Raw genomic sequence first — 21,974 nt, 5'->3', positions numbered from 1 at the left:
CTTGAATGGATCCGCAATCTGGAAGGAGCGGTGCGTAACAGAGATACGGAAGCATTACAGAGTGCTTCCGTGGGGTTTCTATCTGTGCCTCCTCAAGTGGACGGATCGCAGACCCATTCAAGTTGAATGGGTCTGGATCCGTCTGCAGCAGCCGCGCAGATGCTTCATGTGTATGAGGCCCTACAAAAAGTATTGAGTACCCCTGGTTTAGAGAAATAATCCTCATGTATCCCAAAGTAGGGGCATGGCTTACTGTTAGTGAGGTGTGGGGCTTCACTAGGAAGGAAGTGTGGAGTAATATTTAACACTATAACAATGCACTAAAATTCAGACAAAAAATTCTGTCTTAAACTAAGCAAACCAATAATTGGTACAGAGTTGTAGAAAATAATCTAACCACGCAACAAAGTTATCATGCAGCCTGAACCCCTGTGATAAATTTGGTGCATGTCTATAAGTTTATGCCCTCTATAGGATTAGAGATCTTCCCCAGTGTACCTATAATGTACCTATAATGCTCACACTAAATGTGTTTTCCTGCAGACAAGAGCCTGAAGACTGAAGGGTTCACTCTGGAATCTTGTCGCAGCATGATCGCTCTAATGGATGTATCCTTCGTTTTTAAAGCTGCCATCGAAGCAGTCACATACTGTGGTATACCGCACATCAGGGATAGGCAGCTTCAGAGAATTGGAGATCTACTGTTGTAACTTGGGATGCTCTTGAATTCTACACTGCGTTGAATTGTGACAGAAACAAGGTGCAGGGAATGGAGTGAAAGATATCAGGAGTGTGGCTTAGGGTCATAAAGGGTTTCCAAGAGTTTTTACTGATGACTTATCTTCTGGATAGTACAAAAATATACCAGAGACCCACAGAGATAAAAACAATCTATTGAGATTCGATAGTTGTCATCCAAAACGGATGATAGAGTCACTCCCTTGGAGTCGATTACTCCGGGTGAGGAGGATTGTGGCCGATGAACAACTGTCTAGCTCAAGGATTGATGAAATGTGTACTAAATTTAAAGCTAGAGGTTCTCCACAGAGATTATTGTGTAGAACACGGGAGAGAGCAATTCAAACATCTAGGGAAACTATTCTAAGGGGTAATCCTAGGAGTAGACGCACATAAGATCCCTTTTGTGTCCACATATGGCACACATAGTGGCCCAATGGCACGTATTATATAGAAGGGTTTGCCCCAGGTGAAGGAATTCCAGACACAACCAGTAATGGCGTATAAGAGACAACCGAATCGACGTGATAGGTTGGTGAAAGCGGATGTGGGAAGTATGAAGGTAGAAGAACAATGATATCTAGCTCCACGTAAGCTAGGTAATTTTCCATGTTTAGGATGCTGTAACTGTGGTAACATGATCAAAGGGAATACCTTTGGACATCCATATACTGGCCAGGTGTTCAAGATAAACGGTTTTTATACCTGTAGATCAAGATATGTGGTATATATGATACAGTGCCCATGTAGCCTGATCTACATTGGAGAGACTACTATGGAGATCAGGGAAAGAATTAACAAACATAAGAGTACTATTAGGAAAAAGAATACAGGGAGTGCAGAATTATTAGGCAAATGAGTATTTTGACCACATCATCCTCTTTATGCATGTTGTCTTACTCCAAGCTGTATAGGCTCGAAAGCCTACTACCAATTAAGCATATTAGGTGATGTGCATCTCTGTAATGAGAAGGGGTGTGGTCTAATGACATCAACACCCTATATCAGGTGTGCATAATTATTAGGCAACTTCCTTTCCTTTGGCAAAATGGGTCAAAAGAAGGACTTGACAGGCTCAGAAAAGTCAAAAATAGTGAGATATCTTGCAGAGGGATGCAGCACTCTTAAAATTGCAAAGCTTCTGAAGCGTGATCATCGAACAATCAAGCGTTTCAGTCAAAATAGTCAACAGGGTCGCAAGAAGCGTGTGGAAAAACCAAGGCGCAAAATAACTGCCCATGAACTGAGAAAAGTCAAGCGTGCAGCTGCCAAGATGCCACTTGCCACCAGTTTGGCCATATTTCAGAGCTGCAACATCACTGGAGTGCCCAAAAGCACAAGGTGTGCAATACTCAGAGACATGGCCAAGGTAAGAAAGGCTGAAAGACGACCACCACTGAACAAGACACACAAGCTGAAACGTCAAGACTGGGCCAAGAAATATCTCAAGACTGATTTTTCGAAGGTTTTATGGACTGATGAAATGAGAGTGAGTCTTGATGGGCCAGATGGATGGGCCCGTGGCTGGATTGGTAAAGGGCAGAGAGCTCCAGTCCGACTCAGACGCCAGCAAGGTGGAGGTGGAGTACTGGTTTGGGCTGGTATCATCAAAGATGAGCTTGTGGGGCCTTTTCGGGTTGAGGATGGAGTCAAGCTCAACTCCCAGTCCTACTGCCAGTTTCTGGAAGACACCTTCTTCAAGCAGTGGTACAGGAAGAAGTCTGCATCCTTCAAGAAAAACATGATTTTCATGCAGGACAATGCTCCATCACACGCGTCCAAGTACTCCACAGCGTGGCTGGCAAGAAAGGGTATAAAAGAAGAAAATCTAATGACAGGGCCTCCTTGTTCACCTGATCTAAACCCCATTGAGAACCTGTGGTCCATCATCAAATGTGAGATTTACAAGGAGGGAAAACAGTACACCTCTCTGAACAGTGTCTGGGAGGCTGTGGTTGCTGCTGCACGCAATGTTGATGGTGAACAGATCAAAACACTGACAGAATCCATGGATGGCAGGCTTTTGAGTGTCCTTGCAAAGAAAGGTGGCTATATTGGTCACTGATTTGTTTTTGTTTTGTTTTTGAATGTCAGAAATGTATATTTGTGAATGTTGAGATGTTATATTGGTTTCACTGGTAAAAATAAATAATTGAAATGGGTATATATTTGTTTTTTGTTAAGTTGCCTAATAATTATGTACAGTAATAGTCACCTGCACACACAGATATCCCCCTAAAATAGCTAAAACTAAAAACAAACTAAAAACTACTTCCAAAAATATTCAGCTTTGATATTAATGAGTTTTTTGGGTTCATTGAGAACATGGTTGTTGTTCAATAATAAAATTAATCCTCAAAAATACAACTTGCCTAATAATTCTGCACTCCCTGTATGGATAAACCGGTGACAAAACATTTTGTAGAAAGTGGCCATTCCATCAACCAATTAAGATTTTGTGTGATTGATGCAGTAGGGACATTGAGAAGGGCTGGAGATAGGGAGGCATTACTAAGGAAGAAGGAACTAAAATGGATCTTCACGTTGAAAGCGTTAAATATAGATTTTAATGTAATGGACATGTATATCGATCATTAGAATGTAGAATAACGGTCTTGTTACTTTTGAAGTTGTTTTTAACGAGTCTTTTCTATTTTTGTATTTTATAGATAAAAGCTGGAATGCATCTGGCACCTTTATACATAGCGGTATATATTTGAATAGACCAGTTGGGGATAAGACCTGACAAATATCTAAATGTCCATCACTCATGTGGACTTGATAAAATTTGGGGGACGTCCGGTTCCCATGGTTATGTTGGACGCTTTGAGTCTAATATGGGCAGTAGTATGGGGACGGAGCTAGCGCAGTCATGTGACTAATATGAGATCACATGTCAGCGCTAAGTCATGATCTCTGGAGGCATCACATGGACTGGATTTATGTAGCCATGTGATCTGTGTAAGATCACATGGTACGGTTACATCACAGTGCCTGATGAGACGTGGTATGAACCTAGCCATGTGATTGGCCGGACGCCTGTGATCCACAATTTGTGCTGAATATGCGCAGTAGGATTTTTAGAATGCCAAGCAGATTTCTCTTGTGACGTGATGGGGTGTCCAGCAGCATCCCTCTTTTAAGGTAATATATGTTCACTGATTGGTTATGGGTGATGTCGCTATTTAGCTGCACAAGAGGTATTGGTGAACACTCTGATTTTACTAATGTATAATTAGATATTCTATTTGTTGATTAGGATAGGAGCAGGGATTGTATGCACTTTAGATACTCCTACCTAACACTTCTGAGTAGCCTGATGAAGGCTACTATGTAGCCGAAACGTTGCTGTATCTGGACCGTGTGTACTGTTTCATGCACCGTGTGTGAATAAAGCCTTATTGGACTGGAGATGCTGCCGCCACATTTTTTGTACTATTCATGCAGCCTTTCTCTGTTGCCAAGCACAACGCTGTACATAGTATAGTGGCTGCACTTAGTATTGCAGCTCAGCCATATTCACTTCGATGGGGCTGAGCTGCAACTAGGCCGATGACCTATCCAGGGGATAGATCATTAGTTAAAAAAAAAAGGGCATTTGTCAGCAGACCTGTTGCATGTGTGCTTGGCAGCTGAAGACATCTGTGTTGGTCCCATGGTCATACGTGCCCGCCTTGCTGAGAAAAATGAAGTTTTAATATATGGCAATGAGCCTTTAGGAGCAATGGGGGCGTTGCCGTTACACCTAGAGGCTCCGCTCTCTCTGCAACTTCTGCACTTTGATTGACAGGGCCAGGCATGATGATGTTTTCACTGCCTGGCCCAGTCAATCAAGTGGAGAGGGCGTGGCAGTTACATAGAGAGCAGGGCCTCTAAGTGTAATGGCAATGCCCCCGTTGCTCCTAGCGGCTCATTTGCATACATTAAATCATTTTTCTCAGCAGTGCGTGCACATATGAACATGGAACCAACACAGATGTCTTCAGCTGCCAAGAGCACATGTAACAGGTCAGCCAGTGTCATAGGTACAGATCTGCTGTCAGATGCTCTTTAAGGCACTGTCTCAAGACGAGACCACCGAGCAGACACAGTAGCAGGCAGAATCCACTACAGTTACATTCAGTGACTCTTTTCTGATCGTAGACGGCCTCTTTCCTGTTATTCTCCATTTCACTATGAACATTTCTTCCACCCACGACTTGTCTCTACAGAACTTACTGTCCAGACAGCTCAGTTGTCAGCTCCGCTCCCCCCAAACACACACAGACTTTCATGTAACCGATACAGAACCCAAAGCTGAATCCACAATATATAGTAGGCCTGTAAAATAACATTTTTGTGTTTTGTCTGGTACCAATCAGCTCATATAGAGATAACCATCAAGCAAAGAATGAACCATTAATCCTTGACATAAGATCTGTACAGACAGATGGCTGTGGCCGGTTGAACCTTCAAGAATTCCATCATCTATGGAAAAAAATCAAGCAGTGGCAGGTAAAGGCTGATCATTGTGGACCTGTAGAAACCTCACTAGTCATTACCAGTGGGGGCCGGGTAGTAATAATACAAAGCTGCAAGTCAATAATTTGTAAGTACCTTAAAGGGGTATTTTTTCAAAGAACACTTATCTGCTATCATGTGGATAGAAGTGTCTGATTGCTGGGAATCTAACCACTAGGAGTCTCACTGATCACAAGAACAGAGGTCCCCAATACCATATGTGAATGGAGCAGCAATGCACACGTGTGCCTACCTACCACTCCATTCACTTCTATGGTCTGACAGATGGTGCTCCATCTCCAAACAGTCCCATAAAAATCGGGCTCTGTTGCCGCTCCATTCAGAAGTAGAATTGGGGTCTACTGTTCTTCTGTTCCAAGCGGTTAGACCCCAGCAATGAGACACCTATGACCTATCCTGTGGTTAAGTGTTGTTTGTCACTCTCCCCGAGCGCCTACTGATGAATGACAGTTTTCTTCGCCCTAGGAGGGAACTGCCAATCATCAGCAGGTGGGCAGGGAGAGCGGGATCTTAAAAATAGTCATGACTCTTCTAAGGCATCCGTGACTCTTTTCCAGGCCCAGGCAGCGATGGTTATACTGCTGGTTTTTTGAAACTACTTACTTCTAGCTCATGAATGCAGGGGCGGACTGGGAAGCTCAAGTGGCCCTAGAAAAAAAATTAAAATAAATAAATAAATAAATAAAAGCGGCACCATGTTGTAGGGAATTGACAGAAGGCAGGGTAACTAGTGCAAATTACCATCCCAACAGAACCATATACCATAGTGCGGCACAACATATTGCCCCAATGGTGTCTTTGTTGTGCCCATAAGTAGATGCCATTTTCTGTCCTCCTTCTCCTCCTCCTCCAGTTGGCTCTGATTAAGATATGGAGCAGGGGGCTGAGGAGGTGAGATGTGGGCCACAGTAGTTGAATTCAGAGGGCATGTGCGGTCGCTGGCTGGGTACATGAGTACCTGATTCTCACTGCGTTAATTACTGCCGAGAGCTCATTATGTACTTGGCCAGTGGCAGAGAGAAGGGTTTTGGTGGCCCCTTGGGCATTGGCCCGCCGGCAAGCTTTACAGGGGAGACAATCTCTGCACTATGGCTTCTGATGGAACATAACACGTTTTATTGTTCAGACTCCATATGAAATCCGATCCATTTGGCGAGATGCAGTAAGGGCCCGTAGACTTGTATGGATGCTAGAATACAGCTCCATGCAACTCGAAACTTGTACGTAGCCACAATACGATTTTGTCCATAAAAGCGTAGTAAAATGTCATACTGGAGTCCAGATCTTTAAAGGGAACCTGTCACCAGTTTTATTTAACTAAGGGCAACATAAATAAGTGACTGATTCTCTTAGCAAAATGCTGAGTCACTTTCTTTAATTGACCCAGTCAATCTGCCAACAGCTTGTATTGAAAAGCTCCAGCTGATATTGATGAGTCCTGAATATTCATAAGCTCCTGACTCTCCCCGCCCACCTGCTGCTGAATGACAGTTATTTTCCATATGAATCAGCAGCAGGTGGGCAGGTGAGTGGCTATAGCTCTGAATTAAATATACGCTGGACTCAATGACATCACGCTGGACTCGAATCAGCTCATTAGCATGCGGCATCTTTGTGTGTATATTATGAGGTAACCATCTGTCACACTAGTAAGTGAATACATCTAAGGCACTTTTTAGTAGTTGATGATTGTATATAATTAGTTAGTTTATAGTCAAATATCCACATGACAGGTTCCCTTTAAAGAGGTTGTGCAGCCAGTAAATACTGATGACCTATCCTCAGGTTAGTAAAATAAATATATTCAGGAGCAGCAACACAAACGGCTTTTGAAGAGCAGGAAGTGGTGTTTACGCAGCAGCTGAGCAGGGGATCGCAGATCCAAAGCGATCCAATGGCATGTAGAAAAATAGGAAAGCCACAGCAGCGTCTCACCAAAGGGTTTCTTTATTCAGGAACAATCCTCATAACAAGTCATAAAAAAGCATTTCGCAGCAACGTTTCGGCTAATGTTAGCCTTTGTCAAGCATAGCAATCACTAAAAATCACAGCCTATAAATAGCTATTCATAAGTCCACCCACACCGCCAAGTAACCAATAGAATTAAGAATTTATATGCAACACACCTGTATGTGAAACCAGCATGCATCGACACCCTAATCAGCTGGCACAAAACATACCTATTTGAGGCCATCACCTATGAGTCCCCGCCATCCGTCCCGCGTCCCATAGCTGGCAATGCGCATGTCTGCATGCGTCATCGCACGCGCCGCCACAAGGCAGCGTGCGTATGACGCAACCGAATGAGCCTCGACGCATATTCCACGCTGGACCGCATACGTCATCAGGCGGCGGCCGGCGAATATCGCCTAAACCACTCCCACCTGGCGCGCCAAATTGGAATATGCATGAGGGACCAAATGGGGCTGTGTGCAAAGGGCGATCGCACCGCTGTTATACATAAACAGCGTGCAAGAAGCGCCTATCAAGAGCACAGCAATAAACCATGTCAAAGCGCATCGCCAATATTATTAACGCCAGGGCAGAATGAGGGGATATAAAGAGGCGTGTGTGCCCCAAACGGGTACAAAAAACATACTAGAGAAGTGAGAGACACCAGATGTTGATAACAAATGGCGTACTCACTAAACATAGGTGCCAACTAATGGGTGATATCACATACAGGTGTGTATAGCAAAGACCACAATGATCATTATGGTACTATAAGCGGTGTGGTTAGAACACATAATTAAAAGTACACAGAAAAAGAATAGCAAAAATACTGTAACAGAAGAGGGATATGAAATCAAATTGAAAAAATGTCCGATCTTTAACTGATACCAGCCACATTAAACTCTAAATTTAAACCAAATGGCTGTAAGGATTTCAATGTGTAAATCCATTTGAGTTCCTTCTTCCTTAATATTGCATCTTTGTCACCCCCTCTCCGTAATGGCCCTACACCATCAATAACTCTAAAGCGAAGCTGGTTAACAGAATGCCCCGCTTCCACAAAATGTTTCGCAACGGGCTTATCCATGTTCATCTTGCGTATGGTGCTCTTGTGTTTATTGATGCGTTCTCTAATTTCCATAGTGGTCTCCCCCACATAGATAAGGCTGCAAGGGCACTGGATAGCATAGATCACATCCCGTGACCTGCAGGTATAATAGCCCTTGATTTTATATTTCTTCCCACTATACGGGTGGGAGAAAGATTCACCTTTGAGAACGTTACCACAATTACAGCAGGATAAACATGGATAAGTCCCGTTTTTGCGTGGTGCAAGAAGTTTCTGTGAAGGTGACTGCCCACCTACATCGGACTTAACAAGTCTATCACGGAGACTAGGGTTCCGTCTGTATGCCATCATCGGCGGGGATCTGAACTCTTCTATATCTGGCAATCCCCGTTGGAGTATATGCCATTCCTTTCTAAGGATGTTAGCAATGTTGCCACTATCCCGGCCGTAGATGGACACAAACGGAACCCTAGTCTCGGGGGTCATCCTTTCTGACTTCCGAAGTGCGGTGCACCTGTCAACCAGCCTCACCCTACGCTTGGTTTGGGTGAGTAGAGGTTTCGGGTAACCTCGTTCCAAGAAACGTGTGCACATCGTATCAATCCTCTGCGCACACGTGTCTTGGTCTGAAACAATTCTCTTCACTCGTAGAAGTTGACTCCATGGGAGCGAGTCAAGCATTCTGTGTGGGTGATAGCTATCATGCATGAGCAAAGTGTTGCGGTCAGTAGGCTTCCGATAGAGGTCCGTAGCCAAAAGACCCTCCATCACATAGACACGCACATCTAGGAACTGCAACTCACTAGAAGAAACAGTAACAGTGAATTGCAGGTCCGGGACACCCGCATTCAAATGAAGGTGAAACTCGTCAAGTTCATCTCTTGTGCCTGTCCAGATCATAAAGATGTCGTCGATGTAGCGCCACCAACACAGGACTCTCCCAAAAAAAAGGGGAGCGATACACGAGTTTGTCCTCCACCGCAGCCATAACGATGTTAGCGTAGGTGGGGGCCACGTTGGACCCCATGGCCACACCCCGCTGCTGCTGGTAGAAGGTGTCCCCGAAGAGGAAATAACTCCTCTTCAGGACCACCTCCAAAAGGCGGAGGACAAATCGGCACACACCCGGGGAGAGTCCCATGTCGGACAGGGCCACATCGACGACATCTAGCCCATATGTATGGTCAATCGATGTGTATAAAGATACCACATCGAAACTGACCAACAAAAATTGGGTGGGTTTGTACCAATATCTTACGGTGCCCCACCCTATCACCCCAATGCTATACATACTCCCCAAGATCCATAAGAGATTGATTGATCCACCGGGCCGACCGATTGTTTCTGGCAGGGGCTCGGTTTTCAATCCATTGTCTGTCTTTCTGGACAAGTTATTGCAGGTCCGGGCGACCTCCGCCCCATCCTATATCAAGGATACTGGGCATTTTCTCTCTAAATTACAGGATTTACAATTGCCCGCCCAATTTTTGTTGGTCAGTTTCGATGTGGTATCTTTATACACATCGATTGACCATACATATGGGCTAGATGTCGTCGATGTGGCCCTGTCCGACATGGGACTCTCCCCGGGTGTGTGCCGATTTGTCCTCCGCCTTTTGGAGGTGGTCCTGAAGAGGAGTTATTTCCTCTTCGGGGACACCTTCTACCAGCAGCAGCGGGGTGTGGCCATGGGGTCCAACGTGGCCCCCACCTACGCTAACATCTTTATGGCTGCGGTGGAGGACAAACTCGTGTATCGCTCCCCTTTTTTTGGGAGAGTCCTGTGTTGGTGGCGCTACATCGACGACATCTTTATGATCTGGACAGGCACAAGAGATGAACTTGACGAGTTTCACCTTCATTTGAATGCGGGTGTCCCGGACCTGCAATTCACTGTTACTGTTTCTTCTAGTGAGTTGCAGTTCCTAGATGTGCGTGTCTATGTGATGGAGGGTCTTTTGGCTACGGACCTCTATCGGAAGCCTACTGACCGCAACACTTTGCTCATGCATGATAGCTATCACCCACACAGAATGCTTGACTCGCTCCCATGGAGTCAACTTCTACGAGTGAAGAGAATTGTTTCAGACCAAGACACGTGTGCGCAGAGGATTGATACGATGTGCACACGTTTCTTGGAACGAGGTTACCCGAAACCTCTACTCACCCAAACCAAGCGTAGGGTGAGGCTGGTTGACAGGTGCACCGCACTTCGGAAGTCAGAAAGGATGACCCCCGAGACTAGGGTTCCGTTTGTGTCCATCTACGGCCGGGATAGTGGCAACATTGCTAACATCCTTAGAAAGGAATGGCATATACTCCAACGGGGATTGCCAGATATAGAAGAGTTCAGATCCCCGCCGATGATGGCATACAGACGGAACCCTAGTCTCCGTGATAGACTTGTTAAGTCCGATGTAGGTGGGCAGTCACCTTCACAGAAACTTCTTGCACCACGCAAAAACGGGACTTATCCATGTTTATCCTGCTGTAATTGTGGTAACGTTCTCAAAGGTGAATCTTTCTCCCACCCGTATAGTGGGAAGAAATATAAAATCAAGGGCTATTATACCTGCAGGTCACGGGATGTGATCTATGCTATCCAGTGCCCTTGCAGCCTTATCTATGTGGGGGAGACCACTATGGAAATTAGAGAACGCATCAATAAACACAAGAGCACCATACGCAAGATGAACATGGATAAGCCCGTTGCGAAACATTTTGTGGAAGCGGGGCATTCTGTTAACCAGCTTCGCTTTAGAGTTATTGATGGTGTAGGGCCATTACGGAGAGGGGGTGACAAAGATGCAATATTAAGGAAGAAGGAACTCAAATGGATTTACACATTGAAATCCTTACAGCCATTTGGTTTAAATTTAGAGTTTAATGTGGCTGGTATCAGTTAAAGATCGGACATTTTTTCAATTTGATTTCATATCCCTCTTCTGTTACAGTATTTTTGCTATTCTTTTGCTGTGTACTTTTAATTATGTGTTCTAACCACACCGCTTATAGTACCATAATGATCATTGTGGTCTTTGCTATACACACCTGTATGTGATATCACCCATTAGTTGGCACCTATGTTTAGTGAGTACGCCATTTGTTATCAACATCTGGTGTCTCTCACTTCTCTAGTATGTTTTTTGTACCCGTTTGGGGCACACACGCCTCTTTATATCCCCTCATTCTGCCCTGGCGTTAATAATATTGGCGATGCGCTTTGACATGGTTTATTGCTGTGCTCTTGATAGGCGCTTCTTGCACGCTGTTTATGTATAACAGCGGTGCGATCGCCCTTTGCACACAGCCCCATTTGGTCCCTCATGCATATTCCAATTTGGCGCGCCAGGTGGGAGTGGTTTAGGCGATATTCGCCGGCCGCCGCCTGATGACGTATGCGGTCCAGCGTGGAATATGCGTCGAGGCTCATTCGGTTGCGTCATACGCACGCTGCCTTGTGGCGGCGCGTGCGATGACGCATGCAGACATGCGCATTGCCAGCTATGGGACGCGGGACGGATGGCGGGGACTCATAGGTGATGGCCTCAAATAGGTATGTTTTGTGCCAGCTGATTAGGGTGTCGATGCATGCTGGTTTCACATACAGGTGTGTTGCATATAAATTCTTAATTCTATTGGTTACTTGGCGGTGTGGGTGGACTTATGAATAGCTATTTATAGGCTGTGATTTTTAGTGATTGCTATGCTTGACAAAGGCTAACATTAGCCGAAACGTTGCTGCGAAATGCTTTTTTATGACTTGTTATGAGGATTGTTCCTGAATAAAGAAACCCTTTGGTGAGACGCTGCTGTGGCTTTCCTATTTTTCTACTATCCTCAGGTTAGGTCATCAATATCTGATCGGTGGTGGTCTGACTCCCGACACTTCTGCCGATGAGCTGTTTAAAGAAGAGGCAATGCTCATACAAACACTGCTTTCTCTTCAAGATTACACCGCGCATCGTCTCACTTGCGGTGGCAGAGCAGTGTTAATTACAAGTGCTCGTCCCATTTAAGTGAGTGGAACAAGGACTTGCGCGGTACGCAGCCGAGACTTCTTCGAGATTACACTGCGTGTCGTCTTAGAGGAGGTAGCGTTGACACGAGTGCCGCCTCCTCTTCAAACAGCTTATTGGTGGGCGTGCCGGGAGTCAGACCGCCACCAATCATATATAGATGACCTATCCTGAAGGTAGGTCATCAATATGCACTGGCTGCACAACCCCTTCTTAAAGGTTACTAAATTGTATTAAATTGTAGTCACCACATTTAGGTCTAAAATAATCACAGATCCACAATTATCAGGTGGCTTCTAGGACCTGTAGATTTAATATCCAAAACCAGTGTTACTCGTTGAGCACGGCTTATAAATTCCCAGGTCAGCTTTATGAGCTCACAACTCATCCGCTGTGGTTTGTACAGCGCGGAATAGGCTTTTGCTGACACTGAACTTCCAGTGGGCCTCACTGATGTTGGAGGCATTGTCTGGAAGTCTCCCTGACTGTACACATTGTCCTATGAGCGCATTGTACGAGCGTTCTAGATACAGGCGCGCATTACAACTAGTGTGGCAGAGGAAAACTATACAGATTAGTATTTTTAATAAAATTTAAAAAAAGGTGTCACTTGAGAGAACACTTAATTTATGTACTACATTTTCACCTCTACGTTATATTGGTCTAACACAGGGATGCTCAACCGGCGGCCCTCCAGCTGTTGCAAAACTACAACTTCCAGCATGCCATAATAGCTGTAGGCTGTCCAGGCATGCTGGGAGTTGTAGTTTTGCAACAGCTGGAGGGCTGCAAGTTGGGCATCTCTGTTCTAACACAATGGTTTTTGGCATTTGCAGAGAGTTGTATTCCAAAACAGTTGTTACACTACCTGTAGGGGTTGCTGCGTCCTCAATTTTTTCCACATTACTTTAGCATCCTATATATCTGTATTATCATGCAGTGACACTATTCGCCACTTCCACACATCACACAGGCTGTTGTAGCATATATTTTTTTGGGGAGATTGCGGTATGTGTTTGGAAGAATGTGTTTTTGTTTTTGTTTTTAAAGGGTAAAAAAAAAAAAAATCTAACAAATTGCCTTTGAAACCAAGCAGAGCTCAGCTGGGTTTTCCAAGATTTTCATATTGATGTCCTATCTTCAGGATAGTTCATCAATATGAGATTGGCGGGGGTCCGACTCCTAGCACCCACCGATCATCTGTTTTCAGGGAGCCGCAGTGCTCACCAGAGCTCTGGCAAGCCGTCAGGCTTCCTCACACCATAACCAAGCACAGCGCCATCCATTGGATAGTGGCTGTATTTCGTATCACAACTCAGGCCTATTCAGTTGAATAGGACTTAGTTGTGCCTAGGCCAAATGACCGATAAATGGCCTAGAAAGAGGTCTAAGCGCTCACAGAAACCCCTTTCATTTATTTATTTATTTGTGCTGTAAAAATGATAACTACCCCAATCGGTAGCTATGGACAACAGGGCCTCAATCTGGCAGTTCTATAATTCTATTGATAATTATTGAAGGTAGTTTGAATAGCTGCAATGTTTGCTTATTATTGATACCATTTTTCATTACTTCCAGCAAATATTCCTACGTTACGATGCAGATCAATCTGGAACCATCAATAGTTACGAGATGCGCAATGCCGTTAATGAAGCAGGTAATTCTATTTAATGAATATTGCCAGCGGGCCGGGCCGAACCGAACGTGTATGTGTATGGAGGAGTTGGAAGAGGTTGCTGTCGGCCGCAGTGTAATTACAACGATGGGACGGGGCAGCTGTAATTACGCTGTGCCCCATACAAAGGAGACTACATGCAGGAGGTAAACATTAAATAGGAAGCAGACCCTTTCAAACAGCAGGTCAGTGTGGGTGCTCGGTGTCGGACCTCCATCAATCTGATACTGATGGTCTATCCCGATGATAAGTCATCAATAGTATGCTACTGCACAACCCGTTTAAGGCCAGACACACATGAGTGAGGAACTCGCAGTGTGTGTCAGTGTGAGGTCCCGTTCTGACCTCCGCTCCTCTGACAGAATCTATTAATGCTTTGTGACCCTGAGAGTCCTGGAATCTATTGAATTAGGGCCCATTCATACGACCGTATGGTCACCGTGCCTGTATTGCAGACCTCAAAACACGGGCCGTGTTAACCCCACATCGACTTAAATCTGCAGGATTCTACAAAAGATAGGACATGTCCTATCTATTGCAGTGTAGAGGCATGGACCCAAAACTCATGGGAACACTCGAAAGCGCCTCCGCACCTCAAAAGATAGGACATGTCTCATCTTTTGCCATATCTTGCAAATTGCGGACCTGTTTAAGCCAATGGGTCTGCATTAGTGTTGGGCTAGCAAGCTCGGCCGAACACCAGTTCAGCTCGAGCATCGCTATGCTCGGCACAACGCGGTGTTCGGCCGAACACTGCATGTGCTCGAGCGGGATGCTCGAGCCTCCTGCCTGTATGTTTGTTGCCTGCTGCACAGCCAATAAACGTGCAGGTAAGTACTGCCATTCACTGTAATTTCATGAAAATAAATAGAAAAAACAAGGAGGTTATCCAAAGGCTTCACAGGACTGTGCTTTGTCCTTGAAGAAAAAGGATACAAAAAGGGGCGCCACCGGGACCGTAAGGTGGAGGGAATGGTAAGGATGAAGATAATGTGGTGGAGAGGCTGCTCTGGTGTAGAACAGAGCTAAACACCAAAAAAAAAAGTGTTAAACTCCCCTCGCTTCCCACCCGTTACTGATCTATTACCCCTATATTCACTGTAATGCCATAGCCATGTTGGCTACTGGCATGACTGTGATTGACTGGCCGGAACGCGTCATTGGGTGCTATATAGCACCCGATGACAAGTGTTCGGCTCAGTCTTAGTCAGAGATAGCTGTGCTTAAGAAGGGACAGATAGTGTAGGAAGTGAAATACTAATATTTTTATTAAAAAAACTTGTTAGAGACCCAAAAGTCCTTTTAAGGGCTATTGTTGTATCTGGCAGCAATATAATTATTAGCGCAACCTGCGCTAAATAGCTTGCAATTGTTTGGCCGCTGCAGACAGCGACATTATCTGCGCTACATCTCCTGTCTAACGTGTGCGCAGCCTAAAAATATCTGTGACATTCAGTGTAATTTTTTTGTAGACGGTGTTCGCTGTGGACAGTTACATTACCTGTGCTACATCTCGTGTATAATGTTTGCGTGTCCGAAATATCAGTGACATTCAGTCTAATTTTTTTGCTGTTGGTGGCAGCGACATTACTTGCGCTACACCTCCTGTATAACGTTTGCGCATCCTAAAATTATCTGTGACATTCAGTGTACTCTTTTCATAGACGCTGCGGACAGCGACATTATCTGTGCTACATCTCCTGTTTAATTTGTGCGCATCCTAAAATTATCTGTGACATTCTGTGTACTTTATTTGCGCATACACTTACAAAACCTGCGCTACTGTACGTGTGACATACTTGCAAGCATATATACCATTTAATATACGCAAGGCGATCAGTAGGGGACGGGGAAGTGGCCGTGCTGCTGATTGTGCACACAGAGGCCGTGGCCCTGGGCGCGGTGAAATTGTGCCTGCTGCCAGAGCACAAGAAACACACTCATCCACGATACCTAGCTTCATGTCTCAGTTTGCAGGGTGGCGCAGGACACCACTCGAAGTCAGACCAGTGCGGTTGGATTGCAGCAGATAATGCTTCCAGTCGGTTAAGCACCACCCTGTCTTCCACAAAGTCCAGTCTCAGTAGCCAAGAGTCTGGTCAACAGAATCCTCACCCTGATTCTCCTTCCTCCCACCATGGAGAGTCTTGGCAAACAAGTGATCCCACACTCGGATATTCCGAGGAGCTCTTTTCAGTGCCATTCCTTGATTTGGCCCTCTCCCCAAGGCCGCTTGAAGAGGGACATGAGGAGCTCTTGTGCCCCGATTCCCAAACTCTTGAGCATCCACAGTCACAAGAAGATGACGGTGGGGAATGGCAATTAGTGTTTCACGAGGTTGATGATGAGGATGAGACACAGTTGTCAATAACTGAGGTTGCTGTTAGGTCAACAAGTCAGGAGGATAACCAGAGTGAGGAAGTGGAAGAGGAGGTGGTGGACGATGAAGTCACCAACCCAACCTGGGAAGGTGGCAAGCCGAGCGAGGACAGCAGTACAGAGGGGGAGAGATCTGCAGCACCGCAACAGGCTGGAAGAGGCAGTGGGGTGGCAAAAGGGAGAAGGTGGGCCACACCAAACAGGCCCGCAACTGTTCCCCGGATCACCCTCCGCGGCAATCTCCCTTGCCAAGGGGTAGGTGTTCCGCAGTCTGTCGCTTTTTTTTTTTTGAGGAAAATGCAGACGATAAAAGAATTGTCATTTGCAACCTGTGCTGTACCAAAATGAGCAGGGGCGTGAACACTAGCAACCTCACCACCCCCAGCATGATCCGCCACAGGGCATTAAAGCACCCTAATAGGTGAGCCGAACGCCTGGGTCCACATTTAGTGTTTGCAGGTCACACCACTGCCTCCTCTTCCCCTGTGTTAAGTGCTGGCCAATCCCCTGTCCAAGACGCAGGCCTGGATGCCTCCCGCCATGCACCTGGACCTTCGCAAGAACCATCAGCTAGCACATCCACTTTTGTGTCCCAGCGCAGCATACAGATGTCAATATCCCAGGCCTTTGTACGAAAGCGCAAATACTCAGCCAAGCGGCGATAACGCTATTATCACCGTAACCATCCCACTTCTGTGTCTACTCAAACGCTCGCTGCTCACAATTAAGGCGGACTCTTTGCATGTGGAAGAGGTGGAAATGGGGGGAGACAGTACACAGGGTAGCCAGAACACCCTCAGTTCGTCTTCTCAGCACAAATTGGATGATGATGAGGAGGAGGAGCAGGAGGCGGTTGCCTCCGCTACAGAGGGTAGTTTTATTCCATCTGTTCAGCGTGGATGGGTAGAAGAGGAGGAAGAGGATGAGGAGATTGAGATTCATCCTCCTGATGAGGACAGCGAAGTCTTGTCTGTTGGGACTCATGGCTGACTTTATGTTTGGCTGCCTTTCCCGTGACCCTCGCGTTGTACACATTTTGACCAACACTGATTACTAGTTGTTCACCCTTCTCGACCGACGCTACAAAGAGAACTTCTCATCTCTCAATTCTGTGGTGGAGAGGACGAGCAAAATGGTGCAATACCAGAAGGTACTTGTGGAAAAATTGCTCCAAAAATTTTCAGCTGACAACGCTGGCTGCAGAGTACGTAGTTCCTTCGCCAACCAAGTAGGGGAGACGAGGGAAACACACAGCAGTTCCAAAAGAGGCAGGGCAACACTCTCCAAGGCCTGGGACAGTTTTATGACACCCCGCCAGCACCCTCAACCTGGTGCACAGCCTAGTGTCACAAGGAGGGGAAAATTTTGGAAGATGGTGAAGGAGTACGTAGTGGACCGTGTCAGCATCCTCTGTGCCTTACAACTATTGGATGTCCAAGCTGGACACGTGGCATGCACTGGCGCTCTCTGACAAAACGCTGGTGGCAGGCCAGGCCAGCACCTCCAAGGCGTAGAGTGTATTTAGTGATGCTGGGGGCATCATAACTGATTAGCGCATCCGACTGTGAACTGAAAATGCTGACTGGTTGACTCTTATAAAAAATGAACAAGGCCTGGATTGCCCCTGACTTCTCTACTGCACCAGAGGAAAGCGGCTGAACATAAAGTCACTCTAAATGTGGCTTTTATGGTGTATTGAATACACTGTATTCCCATGCACCCCTTCCACCACGAAAAAGGGTATATGGTTCAATCTTCCTTTTCTCGTCCTCCTCCTTCTAAATCATATCAACATGCTTATTAGGCTGCCCTCACTCCTAATGTTTTATAGGGTCAGCTCAGCTACAGGCCCTCATCCATAATGTTTTAGAGGGTCAGATCAGCAGCAGGCACTCTCCCCTAATGTCAGCTCAACAGGCCCTTGCTCCAATAGTTTTTGAGGGTCACCAACAGGCAATCAATCATAATTTTTCAAGGGTGTGTAGGAAGCCCTCCTTTATGTGTAATAAAGGGTGTATTGGAGTGCCGGTTCCTTGTAATTTTTGGCAGCCCTTTCACTTGGTGCATAGGCTTTATGAGTGTAGGAGTCCCTCTACCTGAACTATTGTACCACAATGTGAATGAGGCCCTCCTTTATGTGATATACAGGTTGTATCGGAGTGCCTCTTCCTTGTAATTTTTGGCAGCACTTGCGCTTTATATACAAGTCAATATACAGGAAAGAATGTTTCCTAGCAATTTTTCCTCTAAAATCAATTTTACCTTCGGTTTTGTGCGTACTATTGTCAGTCTGTAAAAGTGGCGTACTACTCAGACAACATCGTTCCCAGCAGCGACCTGGGAGTCCAAGATGCATCCAGACATCCTCCCCATGCTGTTTCTGAACCATTTCAGTGGTGTTTCCATCAATTTCTGACCTTTTCCTGTGAAAAAGCAGGGGGTGCCTGGTTTAATGCTCGGGTTCTCCCATGGACTTCCATTGTGCTTGGTAGAGCACCCAAGTAGTTCTACTCGAGCACCGAACAGTTTGGTGCTCGACCAACACTAGTCTGCATCCTCAATGCCAATTTCACGTGGCCAGTGGCCAGTGTCCGTGTTTTGCGGACCCCTATTTGTGGTCCGCAACATGGGCATGGCGACCATACGGTTGTCCCTTACACTGACATAATGCTGTCAGTGTAATTCAATAGATTCCAGGACTCTCAGAACTCATAATGCTGTGTGACCCTGTGTTACCTAAGCGTGATTGACATACGCTTACTGGAAAACTGGATGGGGCAGGGGAGGTCCATGCTAAGTTTTGCTATGTATGCCCCCTGTTTGTAGCGCCAGTATATAATGTCGCATAATTTTCTACTTCCTGCATAAAATCTTTTATAATAGATGCAAAACTATAGAGTGGAGTGAATTTTGATCAGAATAGTGAAAATCGTTATTGCATGCAGGTTCCCACAGAAAAACTGGCTGTTCTCGGGGAGTTTGTGTCAATAGCGGATCACTGCAACAACTCTGATTTGAAAGGGACTGTCTGTAATCGGAAAACCTCTTTAGACACCTGCATGTATGGAAACTGTATGAATACAGCATCTATAGAATAGGTCACATAGTTGCTACTAGTAGGAGTAAAATGGGTAGTAACGAGAGATGACGCTCTCGGCCAGTACAGTTTCTCCTTCTAGCGACAACCATGTGACATAGGAAGTCTTACAGGCACAATGGGGACAGATTTACTAATCAAAAAGAGCTAGAAATCAGGAATACTACACAGTAAATAACTGGTGGACATCCCATTAAGGGCTCATGCACACAACCGTTGTTGTTTTGTGGTCTGCAAATTGTGGATCGGTAAAACACGGATACCGGCCATGTACATTCTGCATTTTACGGAACGGGACATCTCGCCCGTAATAGAACAGTCCTATCCTTGTCCGTAATGAGGACAATAATAGGACTAATGTTCAATTTTTTGGGCGGAACGGAATGCACAGAGTCATTTCTGTTTTTTTTGCGGCCTCATTGAAGTGAATGGTTCCACATACAGGGTGGAAAAAAAATAATAATGGACACGGACCAAAAATACATTTGTGTGCATGAGCCCTAAAGGGGTTGTCCCATCTGGCAGTTTCCACAGCAAGATGGAACCAAGAAGCGACCCCAGGTGGTGGGACATGTTGAAACTGCCAAGTGGGCCAGAACTCCGCTGTTATAGAACTCCCACGGGTTCACCCGTGACATGTAAGCCCCCACCTTAGGGAGGTTGGGAAAGACGGGGATTCATCCAATTTCATCTTCAAAAATCCTTTTCCTAGGTTTTCACCTGAACAACCAGCTGTACGACATCATCACCATGCGGTATGCAAACAAGCAGATGAACATTGACTTTGACAGTTTCATCTGCTGCTTTGTACGTCTGGAAGGAATGTTTAGTAAGTCATGCATTTTTCTCCTTTTTCCTCCTTCTGTAAAGTGCACCCATAATGGGCTAGATATAGTGGGGCAGCCTGTCTGGTACCACAGAGTCCCAGCCACATGACATTTCATCTGTTCAGTCTAATGGGACAAAAGCTTTCAGCAATGATACACTGAGATCTACATAAAAAAAAAAAAAATGTACATTAAAGTAGACCTCTCCAGCCCCCCCACTGGTGAAGATGAGACCAATGGATTCGCTCATCTCCAATGCTTTATTTTTTTTAATACAGTGTAGTGTGCCATGCTACTCTATACTGGTAATGTTGCAGTATAGTATATGATGCATACAGGCCATACTTAAAGCTAAAGGAAACTCTTTTTGGCCTCTATCATGCTAATATAACCCTATGGCCATGTTTAGTCTGTATGTGGGGAGCTTCCCCGATGTAACTGCTACCCCACAGATGTTACGTTTACATAGCTGTTACAGCTTGGCCATTTATGTGCACTTTTCTTCTACAGGAGCATTTCATGCATTTGACAACGATGGTGATGGCATAATTAAGCTCAATGTGTTGGAGGTAAATATACATTGTCATAACTGCATAAAAGGGTTAATAAGAGAATGCTGCCAACTCTAGGTGTCACAATTTGGTATTTTTAGGATTGCATTTTACTCATTTCTTGGAAAAAAAACCCCTTTAAAGAGGTATTCCCATCATAGAAAATGGGGGCATATCGCTAGCATATGCCCCCATTGCCTGATAGGTGCAGGTCCCACACCTATATTGAGAACGGAGTGGGGAGCACTGTGGCTGGAGGACCCCAGATTTACCGGGGTCTGTCCACCACCAAGCGCTAATCCCCGCCTCTCCCATAGAAGTGAGTGGGAGCGTACCACGCATGCTCCCATTAATTTCTATGAGGCCGACAGAAATACTGAGCCAGGGCTCAGCTATTTTCGGCGGCCCCATAGAAATTAATGGAGGGTGGCTGCGCATGCACAGTGCGCCTTAATTCACTTTCGGGGCACCGTTCTCTATATAGGTGTGGGACCTGCACCTATCGGACAATGGGGGGCATATCCTAGCGATACACCCCCATTGTCTGAGATGGGAAAACCCCCATTAAGGCTAGGTCCTATACGTAACTGAAATGGTGCAGATTTTCACGCAGCTAATCCAGTGTTGCACAGTACCAGCAAAGTGGATTTAAATCTCAACACGCTGCATAAGATATCCACAGTGTGAAGCTTCACTGCAGATTTCACTCTTTGCAATGGAGAGGGCGAATTCTACAGCCATTTCTGTGGCAAAAACTGCATGGAATATGCACGGTTTTTGGAGTGGAACTGAAATACCGGTACTGTATCACACTCTTCCAATGTTAGTTACGTGTGGACATACCCTTAAAGGGGTAGTGCAGTGCAAGTATATTGATAGGCCATCAATACTGTTGAGAGAATCGGGTCTGGATTGCTATATCTGAACCCGATACAGCCTCTGTCCTACCGTAAAATGGGCTCAGCTGAGGTCTTTGCGAACTTGTAGCAAATCCCGTGAGACTTGCTTCGTCTCGTGTCTATGACGTGTCACTTTGTTTATTTGCATCAATTACTGTGTCAAAATCCCAAGCGGAACTCAGCTTCGTGTGTCATTAACGAAGCGCAATTCAGTCTCGGATTTTGATACTGCGTCATAGACGCGAG

At 45.6% G+C, this 21,974-nt stretch overlaps 1 protein-coding gene across 5 annotated transcripts in view; it reads left to right on the top strand.

Moving 5' to 3' along the window:
- Positions 1 to 21,974, top strand: part of CAPN3 (calpain 3) — a 109,067-nt gene that overhangs the window by 86,216 nt on the left and 877 nt on the right. For all 5 annotated transcript variants that reach the window (XM_044271221.1, XM_044271223.1, XM_044271219.1 and 2 more), the window contains 5 exons: positions 544 to 608; positions 5,164 to 5,232; positions 13,879 to 13,957; positions 20,164 to 20,280; positions 20,789 to 20,847. In XM_044271221.1, the coding sequence (XP_044127156.1) occupies positions 544 to 608; positions 5,164 to 5,232; positions 13,879 to 13,957; positions 20,164 to 20,280; positions 20,789 to 20,847 (389 nt within the window). The remainder of the gene's footprint in view (positions 1 to 543; positions 609 to 5,163; positions 5,233 to 13,878; positions 13,958 to 20,163; positions 20,281 to 20,788; positions 20,848 to 21,974) is intronic.

This window comes from Bufo gargarizans, chromosome 11 (assembly GCF_014858855.1).
Source record: "Bufo gargarizans isolate SCDJY-AF-19 chromosome 11, ASM1485885v1, whole genome shotgun sequence".
Lineage (NCBI taxonomy): Eukaryota > Metazoa > Chordata > Amphibia > Anura > Bufonidae > Bufo > Bufo gargarizans.
Note: the sequence above shows the minus strand (reverse complement) of the source record. Positions and strands in the feature narration are given on the sequence as shown.